At 43.3% G+C, this 19,539-nt stretch overlaps 1 protein-coding gene across 4 annotated transcripts in view; it reads left to right on the forward strand.

Moving 5' to 3' along the window:
• Positions 1–19,539, forward strand: part of LOC125884955 (nck-associated protein 5-like) — a 241,421-nt gene that overhangs the window by 100,504 nt on the left and 121,378 nt on the right. Inside the window, exon 1 of one of the 4 annotated variants that reach the window (XM_049570272.1) lies at positions 10,008–10,543. The exons of the other annotated variants lie outside the window; for them this stretch is intronic. Coding sequence (XP_049426229.1) covers positions 10,515–10,543 — 29 coding nt within the window. The 5' untranslated portion in view covers positions 10,008–10,514. Of the gene's footprint in view, positions 1–10,007; positions 10,544–19,539 lie in introns of those variants that run through there. 4 annotated transcript variants of the gene reach the window in all.

Below are 19,539 nucleotides of genomic sequence, written 5' to 3' on the forward strand. Positions count from 1 at the left end.
AGGAAGGAGTGGAAATGTGTGAAATTCATAACATTTCAGTCATAAGAGAGTTTTTCCTATGAGTCTGTGGATGAGGTGATGATTTATAAAATCTGATGTTTCTTTAAAACCACTGGAGTAAGATAACTTCATGGAGTGCCAGAATCACTGGATTGCATTAGGAATCCCACTGGGTGGTAGATTGCAGTTGTTTGATAAGATTTAGGACTGTATTGTTAGAAGTAGTGTGGTTAAACATATAAAAACTATCACCACAGTGAGTCTGAGACATTACTGGTATATAGGCACGTGTTTTGGTATAATTGCGGGGGGGTGGGGGTCAGCTTGGTTGCTTTATGGCACAAAACAAGGTTTCAGTAGCTGTCTTGATATTGCATTTAAAACTTTAATAAACTACTTACGCATTGAGTTTTAACACAACTCAGGCTGTTCTCATGCACCAGTTAAGGGGGCAAAAAGTCCCAGTAGGGTGGGGGGAAGGGTGGTGGATGGATCCAACAATCCCAGACTTTCATCCAGGAGAATGGTGTTTGATTATAAAGCCAAACCCAATTCTTAAACCCAATCACGTATTTTTGTTGCCTAAACCCAACCACATGCATGTGTTGGCTAAACATAACCATGTGCATTTGTTGTTGAAGGAAAAAAAAACTCAATTATTTTGAAAGAGACTATATGCAAATGGTACATTTCCTGCGAAAACGGAAGTGTATTTTTAAAACACACAATGCGTGTAAGAGGCTGAACTTAACATGACGTCCCTGAACATCAACAACCAATGCATCTAGGGTACCTTGCACGTCATATCTCAATGTGGAAAGTCTATGACCAAATGTTGATATGTGACGAGGTTAGAGTGAGAATGTGACGGGGTGGCGGATTGGTCAAACAACACAGGACTGTACCCCAACAGATCAGTATTCATGTCCCGTGTGAAACAAGATAACAGTTATTTTGAGGTACATCATCAAGTTGTCAATTTGTCAGTAGTTGTCAGTATTTAAGTATGTAACTTCACATTAAGTATGTGCATGTTGATTAGTCAAACAAACACAGGACTCTCGGAGACAAGTGTTTGTGTCCTGTGTGAAACCAAGTGAACTTTTAGTTATTTTTAGGTATGTAGTCGCCATGTTTCTTTTCCCTATTCTAAGCTACGTAACTTTACTTTCTTGAACCTAACACAAGTAATTCTACTTTTCTAAACCTAACCTGCATAAGTTTACATAAAGTACGTAATGTGACAATGCCCACTTTTCCTAAACCTAACCTATGTAACTTTACGTCAAGCACATACTGATAATGGCATTTGTAGGGCCCTAATTCATCAGATATCATACAAGCTGTTATATAAAGATATGTTGCATAACTTTTATAAACCAATATCAGTCTCTGTTGGTCAGTCCACAAGGGGTAGGAATCTGTAGGCACCTCGCGATTCAAATTCAAAGGGCTATGATGCAATTATAAACTGATTGTCGATGCATCTTGATGGATCAAATATTTCGATTTTTATACAGTTATTTTTCTCTCACTGTGTGACTACTTGCTACATTCTTATTCAATTTTTTTTCTGTTTGGCAGCAACTACAACCAGCTGTTTTTCTTCCAACTCTGGGTGGAAATATGGTTTCTCATGTTTGTAATGTTCCCAAAATATTTTAGTTTAATCACACAACTTGCATACAGTGTGACTCTCGTCCAGGTCCCTTTTCCCTTTAACTTTGTAGAAGCCAAAATGCTTCCATAGATTTTAAGCCAGAAGGTGCAAATTGTATCTATTTGTGGATGCTCTTACTCAGCCATCCTTGCCAAATCTCTAGGTAGCTTTGCTTAGAAAGTAAACACAATGCACGTATTTATCTGTTATATTCATCTGTTTTAGCCCTTCGAATTGAGGTAGCTAGGAATGTACAGCTGGGTCTGTCACAAAATTTACATCATTGACTTATTGTACGATACATGGACAGGACTTTGATCATTTTTCTGACCTTGATATTGCCAATTGTGTCCACATGCGTGTTTGTTTGCATAAAAATATCAACAACATTTCAGCCAGGCAACTTGATACCATCGTAAAAAGCAGGGTTTTCCGGACCATTATAAGACTTATATTATATTGCACAGCAATCCCCCTTCTTTTTTTCCTCTGCAAACCTACTTGCATGAGACTGAAGAAAAATAAAACAGCACTTCAAAGATGACATAGTGTAGCTTTTGGCATGGATGAGGCACAATCCTGATGGTTGTTAGCTTGCCAACCCCTGGCAACAACCAGGAGCTCTGTTGTTTGTAGTTTGACTCTCCAACAACTTTATTCTCCACTCTACAAATCCACCAGCAAACATCTCGGCTCCCAGGCCATCCATCCCTGAGAGCCGCTGGATTATGGAGGTGTCTGCGGTGTTCTCAGAGCTTTACTAAGCTTGTCTATTTTTCTGATCATTGACTTTCCTGCAACGGAGACATAATGTTTCAAGAGAGAATCACAATGCATCTAAGAATCAATATTTTCCTGTGCCACAACTGCACTGTGCTTTACATTTTGTACTACCAATTCTGCTTGGTTGCTTTACGGCACTAAATACGAGGATGGAACTATTTCTTCTGTTAACATTTAGATAAGTAAATTCTATTGGGGAAAAAAGCAAGTACCTCCTTGTGACAGGAAACAACAGGCTTTTGTGTCTGTAAAAATGTGGTGTTAATTTGACTACAAATAACACTACCACTGGTGTGAGATAGAGGATGCCACTGAAATTAGTCATGGTATAATGGCCCCATTTGTTTACCATAATCACACAAGGAATGCTGAAGTATTTTATAAGATTTACTGAAGATTAATTAAAGATTAACTCCAGCAGCGTTAATCCTGCTCATTCCAGTCTCCATGCCTGTAAGCTGTTCCTGAGTTCCACAAGGAGGAAAATCTTGCCTGCTGATGGTGTCTCGCTGGACCACCATCCAGACTATCGTTCCGCCCCCATCCCCCTGCTTAATGAAACATGACGGAGGTGCATTATCTCGTTCATTGTATTACACTCCTCATCTTGCCACACAGAAGTTAAATGACTAAAACATACACATAGTCTCTTGAGGGGCTCTTGCAGCATGACCCATCATGTGATTTGCATCTGTCTGGGCGTTGTGAGCTGTGTAGATCCTGAGCGGGCCTGTGTTGGGTAAACAAACACGCTGCCTGTCTACAGCTTGGCATTTCCTTTGCTCGTCTTGATGCAGAAAACACCCCACCCCTGACACCACTTCCCCAAAAGAGTCTATCCATGTTGACAGCTAAATATCTCCTGGATGGATTGTGAAGTACCTCTGATGTGTTTCCAAATGACTGTACACCCTTTACTTTTCCTCAATTGTATCAGACATTAAATAGCTGTTACCAGAAGCATGTCTCAGCTTAAACACAGCATACATGCTAATAGTCGTCAGGGTGCTGGAGAGACGGGAAGTTTTTCTCCCTCTCGTCCTGTGTGATTATGTCTGTCTCGGAACACACACTTAGACTGGTCGAGTAATGAGCTCAAGTGACACATCCTGGCCTCCCCTGGCCGCTTCTGGTCGCTCATATGTAACTGCAGGGGATTAATGTCATGGAGGGAAAGTGTGGCTGTTGGCTGGAGCCCTGGACAGGATGTTTGTACATTCATATAGACCCATTTAAACTTGTCAACATAAACATTCTAAATGGTTCCCTTTGTATTTCCTGTTGGGATAAAAACCCTACTTACATACATACAATTTAATGGGGCTGACCAAAATGGCTGAGATATCAAGATAAAATGGTTATGTCTTACAGTATGTTTGAGGGTGCTGGGTAACAATAAAGAGTGGAGAAGGGTTTAGATTTTTCTTATTCATCTGTTGGACCGCAAATTAAAGATAACAGCTTCATTTACCCCAAACTAGCAGCTGGTCTGTTCTGTGTCCATGATGTGTGGCTAAAATACCACCCATTTAGGTGGCACTAGCAATGCCACAATGTGTGGCTAAAAAAGCTCTTGTTTAGGAGGTACAAATGTCACTGAAAATACCATGACGAGTGGCTAAAAATCACCCTGTTCCGGTGTCACAAACATTACAGGAAATGCTGCGACGTGTGGCTAAAGAACACCCCGTTTTGGTGGCACAAATGTCACTGTGAACACTGCAGTGTGTGGCTAAAGAACACTCTGTTTTGGTGGCACAAAAGTCACTGGAGCCGCGATGATGTGTGGCTAAAAATACCCAGTTTTATTGACAGAAACATCACTGGACACGCAGCAATGAGTGGATAAAAAATACTCTGTTTTAGTGGTACATATATTTTAGCCCATTTTGAAGGCACAAACATCACTTGAACCGCCATGATGTGTGGATATAAAAATACCCTGTTATGGTGGTACAAACATCACTGAAATCAGAGCTGTATGGCCAAAAAAAATCAGACCCCATTAAAGTGGCACAAATGTCACTGGAAAGGCCAAGATGTGTGACTAAAGACGTCTTTAGAAGGCACAAATGTCACTGAAAACCACCAAGAAGTGTGGCTAAAAAAGCACCCTGTTTTGATGGTACAAACATCACTGGAGATGCTGCGATATGTGGATAATAACACAATTTCATGGCACAAGTGTTACTGGAAACACTAATGTGTAGCCAAAAAGTACAGCAGAAATGTCCAATATCTCAGACCACTGGTGTCTGACTATCTTTCAACACCACAATTGCGGCTGAAAATGACAACAGAGCTAAATAAGTTTGCTGATTCCACATATGACTGCAATACAAAACAATATGCAGTTGGACATTACATTCACAATAATTGCTACAATACACAATGCATTCCACCTGAAATGTGCACTAGCCCAGATTTGATTGGCAAACTTTTTTACCCAGTCAGTCTTTTAATTTGTCTTTTTTAAAGACATAAAAAAAGATAAATAAATAAATGTGTTCAAACCTGCCACATAAGCTCCCAAAACTACAATGTATATAAAGTATCAGGATCCATACTTGTAATTGTTGAATTGCTATTTGCACTTTAGTAAAGGATCTAAATACTTCTCCCACCACTGAACACATACTACCACAACCACTAGCATCCCTTTAACCCAGGCCACTCCACACCGCAGTTCAAAGGTGCTTACACTCACACATCTCCTAGTGTGCGCATGAAAATACACAAACACACAACCACAACCACGAGCATCCCCCTTCCCTCAGACCACCCTGCACCCCCATTACAAATCCATATCAACCCGCTGTCCCTCCAGCCACTGTCCCAGCACTGTCCAGACTCCCCCTCCTCCCTGAGGAATGCTAACATAGCCTGAGTGTGTGTGTGTGTGTGTGTGTGTGTGTGTGTGTGTGTGTGTGTGTGTGTGTGTGTGTGTGTGCGTGTGTGTGTGTGTGTGTGTGACAGTGGTGGAGCCAGGCTGGCTGTGTGGGCGGCCGAGTGTTTCCAAACAGTGGAATCTGTCACTGACACCCCTGGCAGAGCAATAAGCAGCGCCTTAATGAGCTCAGCAGATCACTCAGCAAACTCAGCCGACACACACACTCACACACACACTCGTGCACACGCTTATAGGCGCATGAATATTACAAATAAAGACACTATACAATGTAATAAATGGATATAATTATGGTTGTTAGAACCTATATACACCCTTTGAACACACACAAATACACACTAATGCACACACATTTATTGTTGCATGCATGCATAAACCCATACTTTATGTATGCTTGTAAACCCACGCATACACACACTGTGGATACACAATTAGACACACACTTACAGCACTCTACAAACACCCCAAGACTCTCATTATGCAGTTAAAATGGGAGAAAGTGAAGCTAAACAAACAAACATGGGCCGATCAAGGCAAAGAAGGGGGTGCGACTTTACTGACACAAACACCACTGCTACCCAACTTTGTTGTCTGTATGACTACATTCAGACTGCAAGCAGAGCCATTTCCTAAATCAGATCTTGAAGACAGACTGTTAGTTGCAAATAATCAGATTGGATTTGTATGTCCAGACATCACCAACCTATCTGCAGGGGTTGCTGTTGTAACGATGTGAGCGCTAGTAACTATGTAGCTGGTAGTCTCACGAAGCCAGACCTATCTCTACAACACTGTGTCAGTGCTTGAGAGAGGTCTGGAATCACCATATTACCATTCTGCTTTGGTTTGTTTTTATTTCTCTAAACCAATCACAATCATCTTGGGAGTCCAGTTGTCAAGCATGACTTATTGCACGATCCAAATCTTCAGTGTGTAAGTTGTTAGCTATGAGGTTGTTGTTTCCCATAGTGAAGGGGATTTTGAAAACGTAACATTCAGAAAGCTGAAGGAAGATGGAGAATGCTAGCCTACATAACTGGCCAATAGCAGGCTTATAGCCACAGTGTACATCTGGTGAGTCAGGCTATGTAGCTGGTGACATGGGTACATGTGAACAGAAGGTCTATCATTTCGCCCTCCAAACTTTTTTTTTTTGGTGTTCACAGACTGTTTTTCCTCCCCCTAGCGCACTGCTGGTAGCAGCATGAATCTGCTCAGCACTTCCATCACTCTGGATTTGACGTCATCATTGTGTTCAAAGACACTTTGAAATCCAATTTTAGTGGCCAGAGCATCCAGACAGAGACACATCTATAGAAATAAAATGGGAAACCACATTTGGAGTTTGCATTTAAAACCAGCTCCAAATTTAGTTTGTATCAGATTTGCAAAAAACATATTTGTTGTTTAATTTTTTGCTATTCAAACTTCCTAAAATCAGTCTGGATATGCCTGATTTGTGCTGGCAATCTGAACAAGGCCTCAGTGGCCCTGCAGATGGAAGCCATCGCTCAATAATCACTGATCAAATTAGAATGGAACACTGCCTTCAATATTTCTCGATTACGCCGTATATGTATGGGTTACCGCTGACTCAGCCGCACATTTGTCTTTTTTACCCAAACGGCACAATAGTGTCTAATTGGCGACCACCTGCTCTAAGAATCAAATCACACTCGCTCTGTATTCAGATTTTTCCGTGAGACAGCTGCACTTATGATAAACACAATTACCTCCTCTGCATGACATTTCAGTCACATAGTCAATAATCAGGCATCATGAATCTTTCCCGAGTTTTATGATGACAAATGGGGAATGTGGCAGCCAGCTTTATGAGACGTCTGATGACGAGAACGTGACAGGACGTGTCAATTTTTTATGATCTCTGCTGGGTGATGCCAGATTTCCCAGCGTGAAATAACCCAACTCCAAACTCGACAGACAACTCATCCCTGCATGTTTACGCCTTCCTCAACTGCAGCCCCCCTCCTTTCACTCTCCTGCAAACTAATTTTCTCACATGGTTAGCGTCATTGTTCATTTAGGACATTAGTGACAGTGAATGTGGGGCAAAGTGGCAGTGATGGCCCCGGCTCTAAGTCAGCCCCGTCCTTTCTTTCCCCTCTTTAACTGAGCACTCCTGTCACTGGGACCCTTTTAATTCCCCCTTTCACCCCTCCGGTGCCCGCCCCCTCTCGCACTGGTCCTATTGGGGAGCAGACAATAGAGAGTGCTCCCCCCCTCCTATTCTGCCTCTTCATCCCCCCTCTTCTCATCTCCCTTGGCCCTTGCAGGCGTCCTGCCTGGTTGAGGCTGTGGGCTCCAGGCTGCTGTTTGTCACAGCCATTCAGCTGAGACTGATTGTGATTGCGGCAGATGGGCTGGAGCCTGTGCCGTCACTCGGCTCAGGCAGACCCAAGCACTTCACTCTCAGCTTTTTTTTTTTTCTCTTAGCTGGCTTTCAGATTCTGTCCTTCGCTCTCTTGATCTCTTCCTTGGTTGTCTCTATCTGTCTTTTGTCAGCGTCTTCTCTTTCTTTCTCTGCGTTGTTTTGCAAAAGCTCTGTGCCCCTTGACCAGACTAAAATGTGTGGCCAGTGTTTTCAGGTTCAGATTGTTATTTGGGTTTCAAAACATTGGCTTTGTGAGGATGAAGGGCCAAAGGTCCATTTCTAAATTAGAGCCACCATATTCTTCTAGCAAAGTGCACAAAACAGGAGAACACTTCACACTACTATTTCAAAAACAGGAGCACAAAAGAGAAACGAATGGGACACAATTTGCAGGAAAGACTCCTGCACACTGTCTAACTTGCAAAATAAATAAATCCATTGCAACGTTAAAGTACTAGACCCTTGGGGTGCTGAGTCTGAACATCTGCACCGTTCTGAAATCACTTTACGCGGTGATTGGACAGGTGGTGCAAGATCTCAACTTTTGTTCAAATAATGACTTCTATCAATTTATGTGTGGACAACCTCAAGGACATACTGTACAAACAATGTTATGCCAACTTCACTCCGAAGTCCTCAAAATGAGGCACTTCGTCAGTGACATCTGGTGTCAGACACTGACAAAAAAAGTCGTCCTTTCTCAATGGCATGATGTGTGGCCAGTAGACATTATTGTTTAACAGTGCCCAGCAGTGTTAGGAGGAAGCGTGGTGGGACATCAACTAAAGTTAAGATGGTGAAAGTCTGAGTCAGGCGGGGAGGCAGTGGTGGTGGTGGATGGGTCCAACATCCACTGAGTTTCTCCCATGAGGCTAGTGTTCACTTCCTGTAAGACTATCAACCCAAACCCTGTTCTTTTTTCCTAAACCCAACCACGTGCATTTGTTGAAAAGAAAAGAAAAGAAAAGAAAACAAAAAAACCAATGCAGCCAGGGTACCTTGCACATCATATCACGACGTGAAAAGTCCATGACCAAACGTCCATATGTGATGAAGTCGGAATGAAAAAGTGTTGGTTTTGCGTCACTGGAAAGCTGCAGACTTGTAACAGTCACATAATTGTGTGCACTGTTTCACTGCACAATTTAGTGTTCAAATGCACATTTCCCAATCCACACCCTATTCCACTGCATCATTGTTTGCCAACTGCCATAAAAATCAAGATGATATAAGGCAGCCATAGTCCCAAAAGGTGATATTTTTTATTTTGTCAGAACAAGTTGTCATCTTGTGGGAAGAAAAAAGAAATCACCTTTTGGGGCTTTAGGGGCTCTGTAAGAAGAATCAAGTGTATTAGGAAAGAAAATGGTGACCTCACGACAGCTAGAAGAGCTTCTGTGTTTGTTTTTGGCTGACCATCAAGGAAACCGCAAAAGAGAAAATAAAATGTATGACCGCTTGATGAGAATATGCCCAGGGACAAGGAATATGGTACATGAGATGTACAGATGACGGGTGGATGACATTTACGTCACGTGGACCCTTGTGGACCCTCTTAGACAAGTGGACATGGAAGGTGTGACTTGATGTTCAACCACAAAGGCTTTTGCGCCTCTATGACGGCAGAATTTGAGGATTGCTTTTTGAAGCAGGTATAAGCACTTTTACCTTCAAGCGTGGCCCATCCGGCTCCAGTTAAAAAGATTTTAATGCTGTGTAACATTTTGAGCCAGCTGGGTTGAAACATTGAACAGCATTAAACTCCTTCTAACAGGAGCTACTTGGTGTGCAGATTTGTTTCTGCTCTGCCAAGCATTTCTTTGATCCAGCACCCATTCAATTGAACATTAGGAGATGTGTGTCTTATTTTACTGTTGTTTTATGGACAACACACCATACCTTGTTTGTTTTAAACCGACTTAGACCTTCATTTTGGATGTCAGTCTTTCTTTTTGTTTTTTGGATCCTCTGATCTTCTGTCCGATTTGTCACCTTTTCTGCCTCTGTACTAAAACAGCCCATTTAGTGGGACATCATAAACCGGCTGCCTCCTCACGTCCCCTTGTTGGAGTTAAACCCCCCTCATCACTGTTGTCACCCCAAAAAAACTCCTCCTCCTCCTCCTCCTCTCTACAAACCCCCACCCCAACCTCGCCTCCCCTGAGGAAAGAGCCACCTTCAGAGAGGCAGCAGAACAGCCGTCTCCCCGAACACATGTTAAACGTCCCGCAAACCCCGAGGAGGAGGGACGCAGTCAGAAACACAGTGACAGACAGAGAGAAAGAGATAGAAGCAGAGGCAGACTGAGGAGGAGAGAGAGATATTCGGAGGAGAGATAAAGGCAGGAGGCGGGTTGGGCTGGGGGGGAGGCACACACAGCGCTGTGAGTGTGAAGAGGAGCCTCAGAGCCTGTGCGTGTGTTAGTTAGAGAAAGCATAGTGCAGAGGGAGAACGTATGCAGCGTGAAGGAGGAGAAGAGCAGCGCCGGGAGAGTCAACGCATGTTGCCAGATTGAGAGAGACAGAAGCAACGAGGACTAGGAGGAGGAGAGGGAAGCAAGGATTTCAAGTGCTTGAGGGAACGTAGAAAAGAGGAGAGAGAAGGGGAGGAGAGGCAGTTTGGTCTCAGTCAAGTAGAGAGGCAGACAGGGAGCAGTGTAGAGCCAGCAGTACTGCATTGTGGATGTAAACTTTATCATCTGCGGGATCAGTGGGTAGCAGCTGCAGAGCAGGAGGAGAGCGTGCCGGTGGATTACCATGTGTGTCCTCTGAATGCACCAGGATGCTGCATCTCCACCAGGGTAAGAAGCGGACAGTCGTCAGCATACATGACATGATAAGGTTGCATTATTTCTTCTGCAGCTGCAAACATTTTCTTGTCTTGTTAGGTGATTGTCCTTGTTTATCTATTCATATGTGGCAGAATACATGCACACTCAGCTTTTACTTATACGAGAAGGCTTTATGATTTCTCTCCCTGTGGCTGCACCTCCTGTAGATGCCTTACTTTGACCCAAGCTGCAATTTTCTTGATAATCCCCAGAGGAGGGACCATATTTCATATAGCAGCATTGTACACATGTGCAGGGGATGATCTCTGATTTGCACTGAGCCCGATTAGCCCGTTGCAGGGGTGTGTGTGGGGGGGTGATTGCGTGTCCTGTTGCTAGTGGCAACAGCATGGGGCCGGGGCACTGCGTAAAGCACTTTGATACTGATTGATAACAGAAGGAAACAGATATCCGTCGTTTAAGCAGAGGTAAAACAATCAGACGTTGCAAGGGATTTGTATGTGCAGGAATGCATGTTTTTCTTCCCACTGCTCCTTTTCTTTCCTCTCTCAGGCAGATTAAGATTTTCTCCCCACTAATCCCACACTGGAATGACTGGTGTTGAACTGGATACAGCAAAGTGGTGGGGAATATAGATTACAGGGCCTCTCTGTTATGATCAGCTTCTCCACAGCTCTTTATTAATGTGGCGTGAAGTGCTGCAGCGCTAGTGTCCATATGTCAAAGTCACAGCAGGTCAGAGGTCTTTCCTCATTGTCAGCCATATTTACAGGACAAGGCTAGGATGCTGGCAACCAACGCACCAAGGATGCCAAATGCAGGATTCAGGACACTGGCTTTGTATTTTTAGCTGGGTTTGTTATCTCTAAAAACAGAACTGCAAGGGAACATGAAAATGAGAGCATGGGAGAGCAAGGGAGGGTATCATCATTCTCTGGCTGGTGTTGTCAAAGTGCCAGAGAGAAATGCCATTCCCTGTCTCTTTTTTTTTTTTTTTGAGTTTTTCTTTTTGCCCTGGGAACTGGTGCTTCCCAACTCAAGAGCAAAAAATAGCATCTGCAATGCTTGGATGCTTTGTGACAGGAATGGATTTTGGCAGGAGTATAACTTCTTTAATTACTTTACAACAGCCCAGTCGCCAGCAGAAAATGTTGGCTTTGTACTTTTCTGAATATGTTACATTTGCATATCAACATCTTTAAAGTGATGTAAAATATGAGCTGATTGAGTAATCTAGAGGTGGAGGGGATGGTGGATGGTGTGTCACCTTGGCCAGACAGCTGCCAAAATGCAGAACACTATTCGAGGCCAACAAACAAACACTGCAGTTGTTTTTGGCGCTGAACCTTGTTTTGTTTTTTTTGAGGAGGAGGGTGGGGGATGGGTTTCGGCACATCGCGATGTTTCCCAGCAGTGTTTGTCGCACTGGCACTGGGTGTTTTTCACTGACACGTTGAGGTGTTTCTCTACCTGTACCTGGGTGTTTTTGTCTTTTAGCAAACCTAGGTGTTTTAAGCGGTACACTGCAGAGTTTCCCAATGGCGGTTGTGCCACAAAACCTGGGTGTTTTTCTGGGTGTTTTTCACTGACTTCTACCTGCTTTTATCATTCCTTTTATAGTACCAAACACGATCACGAACATGATGGTGTTGTTTCTTTCTTTGACGAACCTAGGTGTTGTTCACAGAAACACTGCAGCGTTTCACAGCAGCATTTGAGCCCCGAAACTTGGTTGTTTTTCGCTGACTTGTCCCTGCTTTTCCAGTGGCTTTCATCGAACCGAACTTGGGTGTTTTTTTTTAACCAAACCTGGGTGTTTTTGGCGGCACATCGCCTTGTAAGAGCCACGAAACCTGGTTGTTTTCCACTAACACATTGGGGCATTCCCAGCGGTGTTTGAGCCACGAAACCTGGTTGTTTTTCACAAACACATCGGGGTGTTTGAGCCACCAAACCTGGGTGTTTTTCCCCTACACATCACAGGGTTTGCCAGCACCATTTGAGCTAGCAAACCTGGGTGTTTTTCATTAAGGTAATGTACAAATGTAACATATCCGTAGTTTACAGAAACATACAATGCCAACATTGATTCTGGCAAGAGAGTTGTTTGCAAATCTGACATTGCTTAATAGCGAAAGCTAATATTAGACTGACCTTTAACTAGAAATGCTTTACAGTGGTACTATTGAAAGTCAAATTCACAATATTGCCATTGTAAGGGCCTTAAACTCTGGCCTGACGTTACACACAAAGTGCCACCAACAATAAGCATGTGACCTATCATCCTTTAAGTGTTTTGGTCAGTGATCGGAGGGAAATTCCTCACTTCCATGACTGCACGACATGCACCACATGATTCACTATTTGTGTGCAATTTTGAATCTGTATGAACTGTAATGCCTTCAATAGCACCATTACTGTACTTCCCAAAGGCTACAGCTTAAGCATTTCATCCAGTTTCTGTTGGTCTGTTCAAAGCCTTTATTGGGAGCAGAGCAGCAGCCACTGATATCATCTCGTCGGCAGGGCAGATGTGTCGCTGTGCTGGGCAGTTTGAGCCCCCTGCCCTCTGAAAGCTACCTGGGGATTACTGCGTAAGAGGATTGCCAAGTGGAGGGATTTGATTTTATAGAATTAAAACTGTAATTCTCTCCATCCCGACCACGCTGCAGTGCAACCATTTCTTCACATTATTATTTTCCCCCTGCTGCCATGTTCGACGGACACGTTCCATTACTGCATCATTTGTCCTACATTTAAGCACTTTTAATTTAACCGTCACAAGACAGGCACATTTGCAGTAATTCATTCAGAAAAGATGGATGTTAAAAGTTCATCAGCAGAGAGCGGGTACTGGGGCATTTTGGATGCCAGTTGCTGTGCCAGTTGGCTTCCTAAAGTGATAATAATTGCTCTAAACACCAAATTAGGACCACTCCACTTGAACCTACTGATACGTATGCTATTGTATTGCCTTCCATCCCTCCAACTCTTATCCGTCACTTTACCTCTCACTCCTCTACATCCAATTTCCCTTTTCGTCTTCTGCCCATATGTAGTCCTCTGTATTCGGTGACCCTCAGCCAGCGTATTGGGTCCAGGTCAAACTGAATTACTGAGGAATGTTCCCTGGTTCAATGGCTGGCCCAGTGGGCCTCAGCATGGGAGCACTTCCCCTTCATTGACAGGGGACTTTCATTTTCAAGAAGGGGGGGGTCCTTCCAGACAACTTTCCCATATAATTCCCACTGTCTCCGCAGCCTTCATTGGTACCGTGGAGCCGTGAGCCAAAGCAGCCGGTTTAATGATGTGTACGTGTGAGGCACATCTCGGGATCTCGCCAGCCTGAGCCTTGTTGAGACGCTCTGCCTCTGTGACTGCAGGCCATCCAGCTCAATTAAGGGTGCTGTGAATGCATTCCTCCCCTCAGCCTGCTCTACATTTATCTTCCCCCACGAACAGCACGTGGGAACTCTAAAAAAGAGTCCTGCAGAGCTCTCTGAGGCTGGTATGAACCTGTTTTTGCAAATACAACATCTGGAAAAAACAAAATAGTTCAATAAAGGATTTTGACATTTTGCCAGGCTGCGCATTTTTGATGCAAAGAGCCAGAACATTCAAGCTGAAGCCTCATGCTTTCACTGAACGCTAACAAGTTCTGAAAAGAATGGGATTATCAGATGTCTTTTCTCTGTGTCTCCTGTTGGCTAAACTTGGAGTAATGTCACTCAGGAATAACATAAAGTTTAATGGTCCAACACAATTTATAACCAATAAAAGGCTTTTATTTGTGAGCTATCAATGGCTTATTGCATGCACTGACTGTTTTGCCTGGAGACAAAGCTCTGCCCAGACACCCTTGCTGACTGCTAAGTGATGTCATTAGAGACGGAGCATTTTTGTGGTTTCTAAATGGGTGAACTTGCTCCATGTGAGTTCACCAAGGTGCGAAGTCTCGTGGGCTGTTTTTGCAGTTACTGCTTTTAAACTGCCTGTTTTCCATTTGGAACTGGCTCAGCCCTTTAAAAGCAGACGTCCTATGGACGGCCACAGGAGATGGTTGGTTGTATGATGTTGTTTAAATCAATCTAAAATCAGAACCATAATGGCTAGAGCATTAATTCTCATTGCAGCAGAAAGCAATGGCCTCTGTCTTCCCTTATCATGTCGTGACTTATACTTTTTGTGTAGGGCAAATGTAGCATTTTGCTGTAGTTAAACTGGTATTTCCGCATAATGCAGAAGATTGTTGTTTATGTTATTAGATCCAACAAAAACAAAAACCATATGAGCTCGAGCAGTTATTCTTCTTGCAGTGGAAAGCAAAGGCTTCTGTCTTCCCCGTCATCACGTTTTTACCTTACCTTACCTTACCTTACCTTACCTTATTTACCATAATTCCTTTCATTCATCCATTTTCCAACCACCTGTCCAAAGCCTGGTCGCAGGGGCACCATGCTGAGCAAAGTATTCCAGACATACCTCTCCCCAGCAACACTTTCCAGCCCGACCCCAAGGCATTCCCAGGCCAGGCAAGATCTGCAATCCCTCCAGCGTGTTCTGGGTCTGCCCCCTGCCTGGGAGATCGTTGTTTGCATAATGATGTGTGTATCGATCTAAAATATGATGAAAAAGCATGATTCTTATGACACAATTTAAAATATTTTTATCAATTATTATGGTTTATTAACTTACGTAACCTTGCAACTTAGGTTGTACAGAATTTAGGGATGTGAAGCTTTTGATGATACTCCAAAAAATGACATCACAATAAGCAAAAATACCAGTGTAGACACTAGCGGACCATTTCAAAGGGTTAAAATATTATTTCTCTTTGTTTAGCAGCAGACATAAACTTTCCCTTCATAAAAGCTTCTGTTTATATCTCTCATATTTGTGCATTAAAAACCCACAAGTATTTCAGTTCTTGGAAAAAAAGAAAAAAAAAGAAATGGGGTTTGTTTTTTAGGTCATCATCCTGCATGCCAACAGTTTACAAGATAATATGGTGTTGTCCTTGTTTACTATACACAGCCTTCCTGCTGACACACTTTCACAGTTGCATGCATCTCGCAACTTTTTAGATCAAAGCAGCCTTCACGAGCATTCCCTCTTGTTTCATATTTCTCTCCCTTTCACAGCGATGCTTTCAGCGGAGCGGGCCGTTTATGAGGTCGTGAAGGGGGTCAGTGTCGTATTTGAGGTTGCGCAGGGCGGGGAATGTCAACAAACTTCAGCTCCCTGCTATCTTGGCTGTAAATCATGGGATAATAGCTGGAGAAACATGTCGTCCAGTGGTGGGAGGTGTTGGCGGAAAGGAAATGGATGGAGGCTGCTGGAGAAGCTCACCTGCAGTAAAACTCTTTTCCAAACACCCCTCGTGTTGTATTTAAGCTTCTCTGGTGCAACTCTTTGCTCTGAGTGAATTACAATGAGCACTGTAGCTGTTAATGGCTTTATTACCAGCATGCCAGAGATCCAGGGTGGGAATGCTATGGCAATATTCCTGTGACAGACATGCAGGATATTTTCCTTTTATCTCTACCTGTATATCTCGCAATTTGCACCCATCAGTGAGTAGAATAGTGGGACTGGAAGTTATGAGCTGAATCTAAATCTAGTGATGCAACAAATTAAATTCAATGCTTGACTTCTGAGAGAGAACTCTGCCGATAAATTTCTGACTTCTGCAACAGCTGCCACAAACACACACATGCACCGAGGGGTGTGTAGCAGCAGAGACGGTAGCCCCGTGGTTTCGAGTGCTCCTATTTACTGTACCTTTGTTTCCATTGTGTGTGAAGCGGCCATTTGTCTGCCTCTGTAAAGGACTACTGTTTGCCCGCCTCTCTGAAAACGATGTGTTGACAGCCGGTGTAAAACACCCTATAGCCTGTGTGCAGTCTCCATGAGTCAGCAGAACCTTCTAGTGTTACGGTACAGTAGTAAATGTTGAGTCCCTGTTCCCCAATTACTTTAACCCAGGCCAGCCAGGGTGTAAAATACAGAACAATGGATGAAATGTGTGACTGATGTGAAGTATGTGTGTGCGTTTTTAGCACTGAACATGCCAATGCCACTGAACACCTTACATGAAGCTTCGTAATACAGTAAAAGTACATTTTTGGCATCTTTGGGTTTAATTGTGAAGTGGAAATAAACAACTGTTTTGCTTTAAATTATCATTATGAAGTAAAAGTTGATTACACAGTGTAATATAGAATAATGATATCATCAGCATTTAGATTGGTACCTTATAAACCTTGCTTTCACAATGAAATTCTGTCTGCAACCAGGTACAATTTCCTGGGAAAATGAGGGCTTGAATTACGGTGCAAAACAACAGCAAAACAAAGTGGCAATGTCTGTGCACCAAACATTGTTTAAATTCATGCAAAGTCGTGCCGGCCAGCATTAATGTCAGGTGTGCATGGTGCAGCCTGCTAGTTCCACGGCAGCATCGGAAAAAATTGTGGTTCACCCACATTTTGGTCAAAAGCAGAATGGAACTGTTCTTTGCTGTGTTCAAACTAAAAGCAACCTGCTACAAGTCATTTTCAGTGGAAGCCTGTGACATGAAGCTCCAAACGTCCAAGAGTTGTTGCTGTGGACAGCAGTGACCCGCTACAATTCAAATTTGAGCTGGCCTCAACTTTTTCAGTGCTCTGATGACGCGTCCAAGCCTCAACCAATCAAATGTATTGTTTCTAGCTTTGGTGTTAGTTATTTAGCTAAGTTAGCTGATGCTATGCTACCTTTATGTGCATTGTGGTTCACACAGGTGTTACCGGCTCACCCTTTTTCTCCTTTAAAGGTGGTGCCCTTGTGGGTAACCTGTGAGGGTGTGACATGTACTTCATTGTTTGTGTGGAGGGAAGCAGCTCTCTTAGGGTGTCATGGTGAAGGCGGCAGGCAGCAAAGAGTGGTGGTAGTCAGCAGGATTAAGTGTCTAGATAAGCTCAGGGCTACTGTTAAGCCTCATGAGAAGGTCATGTGTATTGTTTTGTGATGAAGACTGTAATAAAACCATTGTCAGTGAACGCCACCCAAACGCCTCGCCATCCTTGCTTCTGCAGAGTGGTCCAGACTGCTAGATGGTAGTTACCAGCTAATAATGAGTCAGGCTAGAGTAATGTTAATAAGCCAGCGTGTTTCCAACTGTGGTTCGGAGCAGGTAAGCTGTCAGAGAGAGAGGTAACATGGGGATACAATCAGTTAAATGGGGCTCGGGGTAAAAAGTTTGTCGGTTTGCCCTTTAAGCGGTGCCCTTGACACACCAAGCTGACAGTTGTTGGTCAGTATTGGGCCGTCAGCAGCACTAGTCGGCCCTTGTCAGCTTATTTGTACATAATATAGTTGACCACTGGCTCTCGTCTTTGCAGTGTGTTCAGTGCAACTTCCTGACCAAGATACAGGTAATTTGAGGTGAAGCAACAATCAGCCTTTGTCACTACTACTTCTTTGATTTTAGTTTGGTGTGTCTGGGCTTTAACATGCTCAGTTCAGTTCAGTTCAACTGTCTGTTTGCAGCTCTTCTCCTGGCAGGAAGTTGGAACTAATCAACTTGTTGGACACACATCATATAGTTGAGATTTGAAAGGTGTATGCCTCACTCTGCAATATGCAAGCGCCTGTAAGGAGCATCAGTATGCTTCATTCAAAGTTTCCAATATCAGAATTGAGGAGGCTGTGTCAGACAGTTCCCAAAATGGAGAACCCAACAGTCTTGATGCCACGTCTGCAGGTGAAAGAGAATATGACCTTCCTTCTCAGACAACATGTTGTACAAACAACTTAATTTCAAGCATCCTTCAGTGCATTGATCTGCTGAGACATTTAAGTGTATCTTGGCAGTTGTGTTTCGTGTCTGAATACACCTAACAAAATGCAGGTAAACTCATAACTCATGAGGTAATTGTAGTCCGGTGTGAAGGGAGCTTTACTTAAACTCAATTATGTGTCAGGGTGTGTGATTCAAACGAGACAGCCATCAGTGGAAAAACTTAAACACAGGCATAGGATTATTACCTGTTGGAATGTGAGCATGTAGCTGGGAATGTCTTTTGATAAATTCCATTTCAAAACAAGCTATGTCTGAAGGTTTGTGCTCTGTGTCAACATATCTGACTTTATCATACCTGTGGTTGTTCTGGTCAAGCAGCAGTGCATCCTCTCAGTTTAGTCTCTCTTTTATGATCTGGACATAAGAGATTAACAATCGTGTGAGTGTGTATGCACATCTCTGCGTATCTTTGCCAGTGTATTTGCACGTGTGTTCATGCATGTGTTCAGGAGTGCTCCTCGTGTGTTCGCGTCTAGCTCATTCTTGCTGAGCAAACCCTCCCGGCAGACAGACGGGTGCTGCGGACATTTTTAAAGCACATCTGCTTGTCCGCAATGTTTCATTTTGTTTGGACAGGAATGCGTCTGTGGCTCGGGAAACAATTGAGGTCAGGCCGCAGCTCACAGGATGAGAAAACATTTAGGGAGACAGACAGTCAGAGCAGGGGTAATCCACACATTCCTCAGAGTTGCAGCAGCAGGAGTCTCGGAGGATTCCTCATGTCTGATTTCTGCTGCTTCAGAAGTTTGGAGCGTGCATTTGATCTGATTTCAGCCTACAAAACGATATATTTAAATCATTGCCCTCGCTCTGGTTTTGCTGATAAGTCGTTTAAGAATAATTTTCTCACACATTCATCAATCATGCAGTCTGAGATCATCTAAGTCCCTCCTGTTGAAAAACTACAATAATGTTGCAGCAGTGTAATTAACATTTCCAGGACTGAGACTCCCCTGAAGCACTGATGTTATCACAGAAGGAAAGCATAAACAACTCAGAGCATTCAACATGTTGTTGACTTTGGATAAATCTTGCTAATCATCTCAACTCGTTCGACTGCATTACTCAGAGTGGTGCACACGTGTCCAAACAAAGTCTAACTCCATACATTAGAAGGAAGTATGAATCAGGGTAAAGTTATGTCAGGGTGCTTAGATGACCC

The sequence above is a fragment of the Epinephelus fuscoguttatus genome, linkage group LG24 (assembly GCF_011397635.1).
Source record: "Epinephelus fuscoguttatus linkage group LG24, E.fuscoguttatus.final_Chr_v1".
NCBI lineage: Eukaryota > Metazoa > Chordata > Actinopteri > Perciformes > Serranidae > Epinephelus > Epinephelus fuscoguttatus.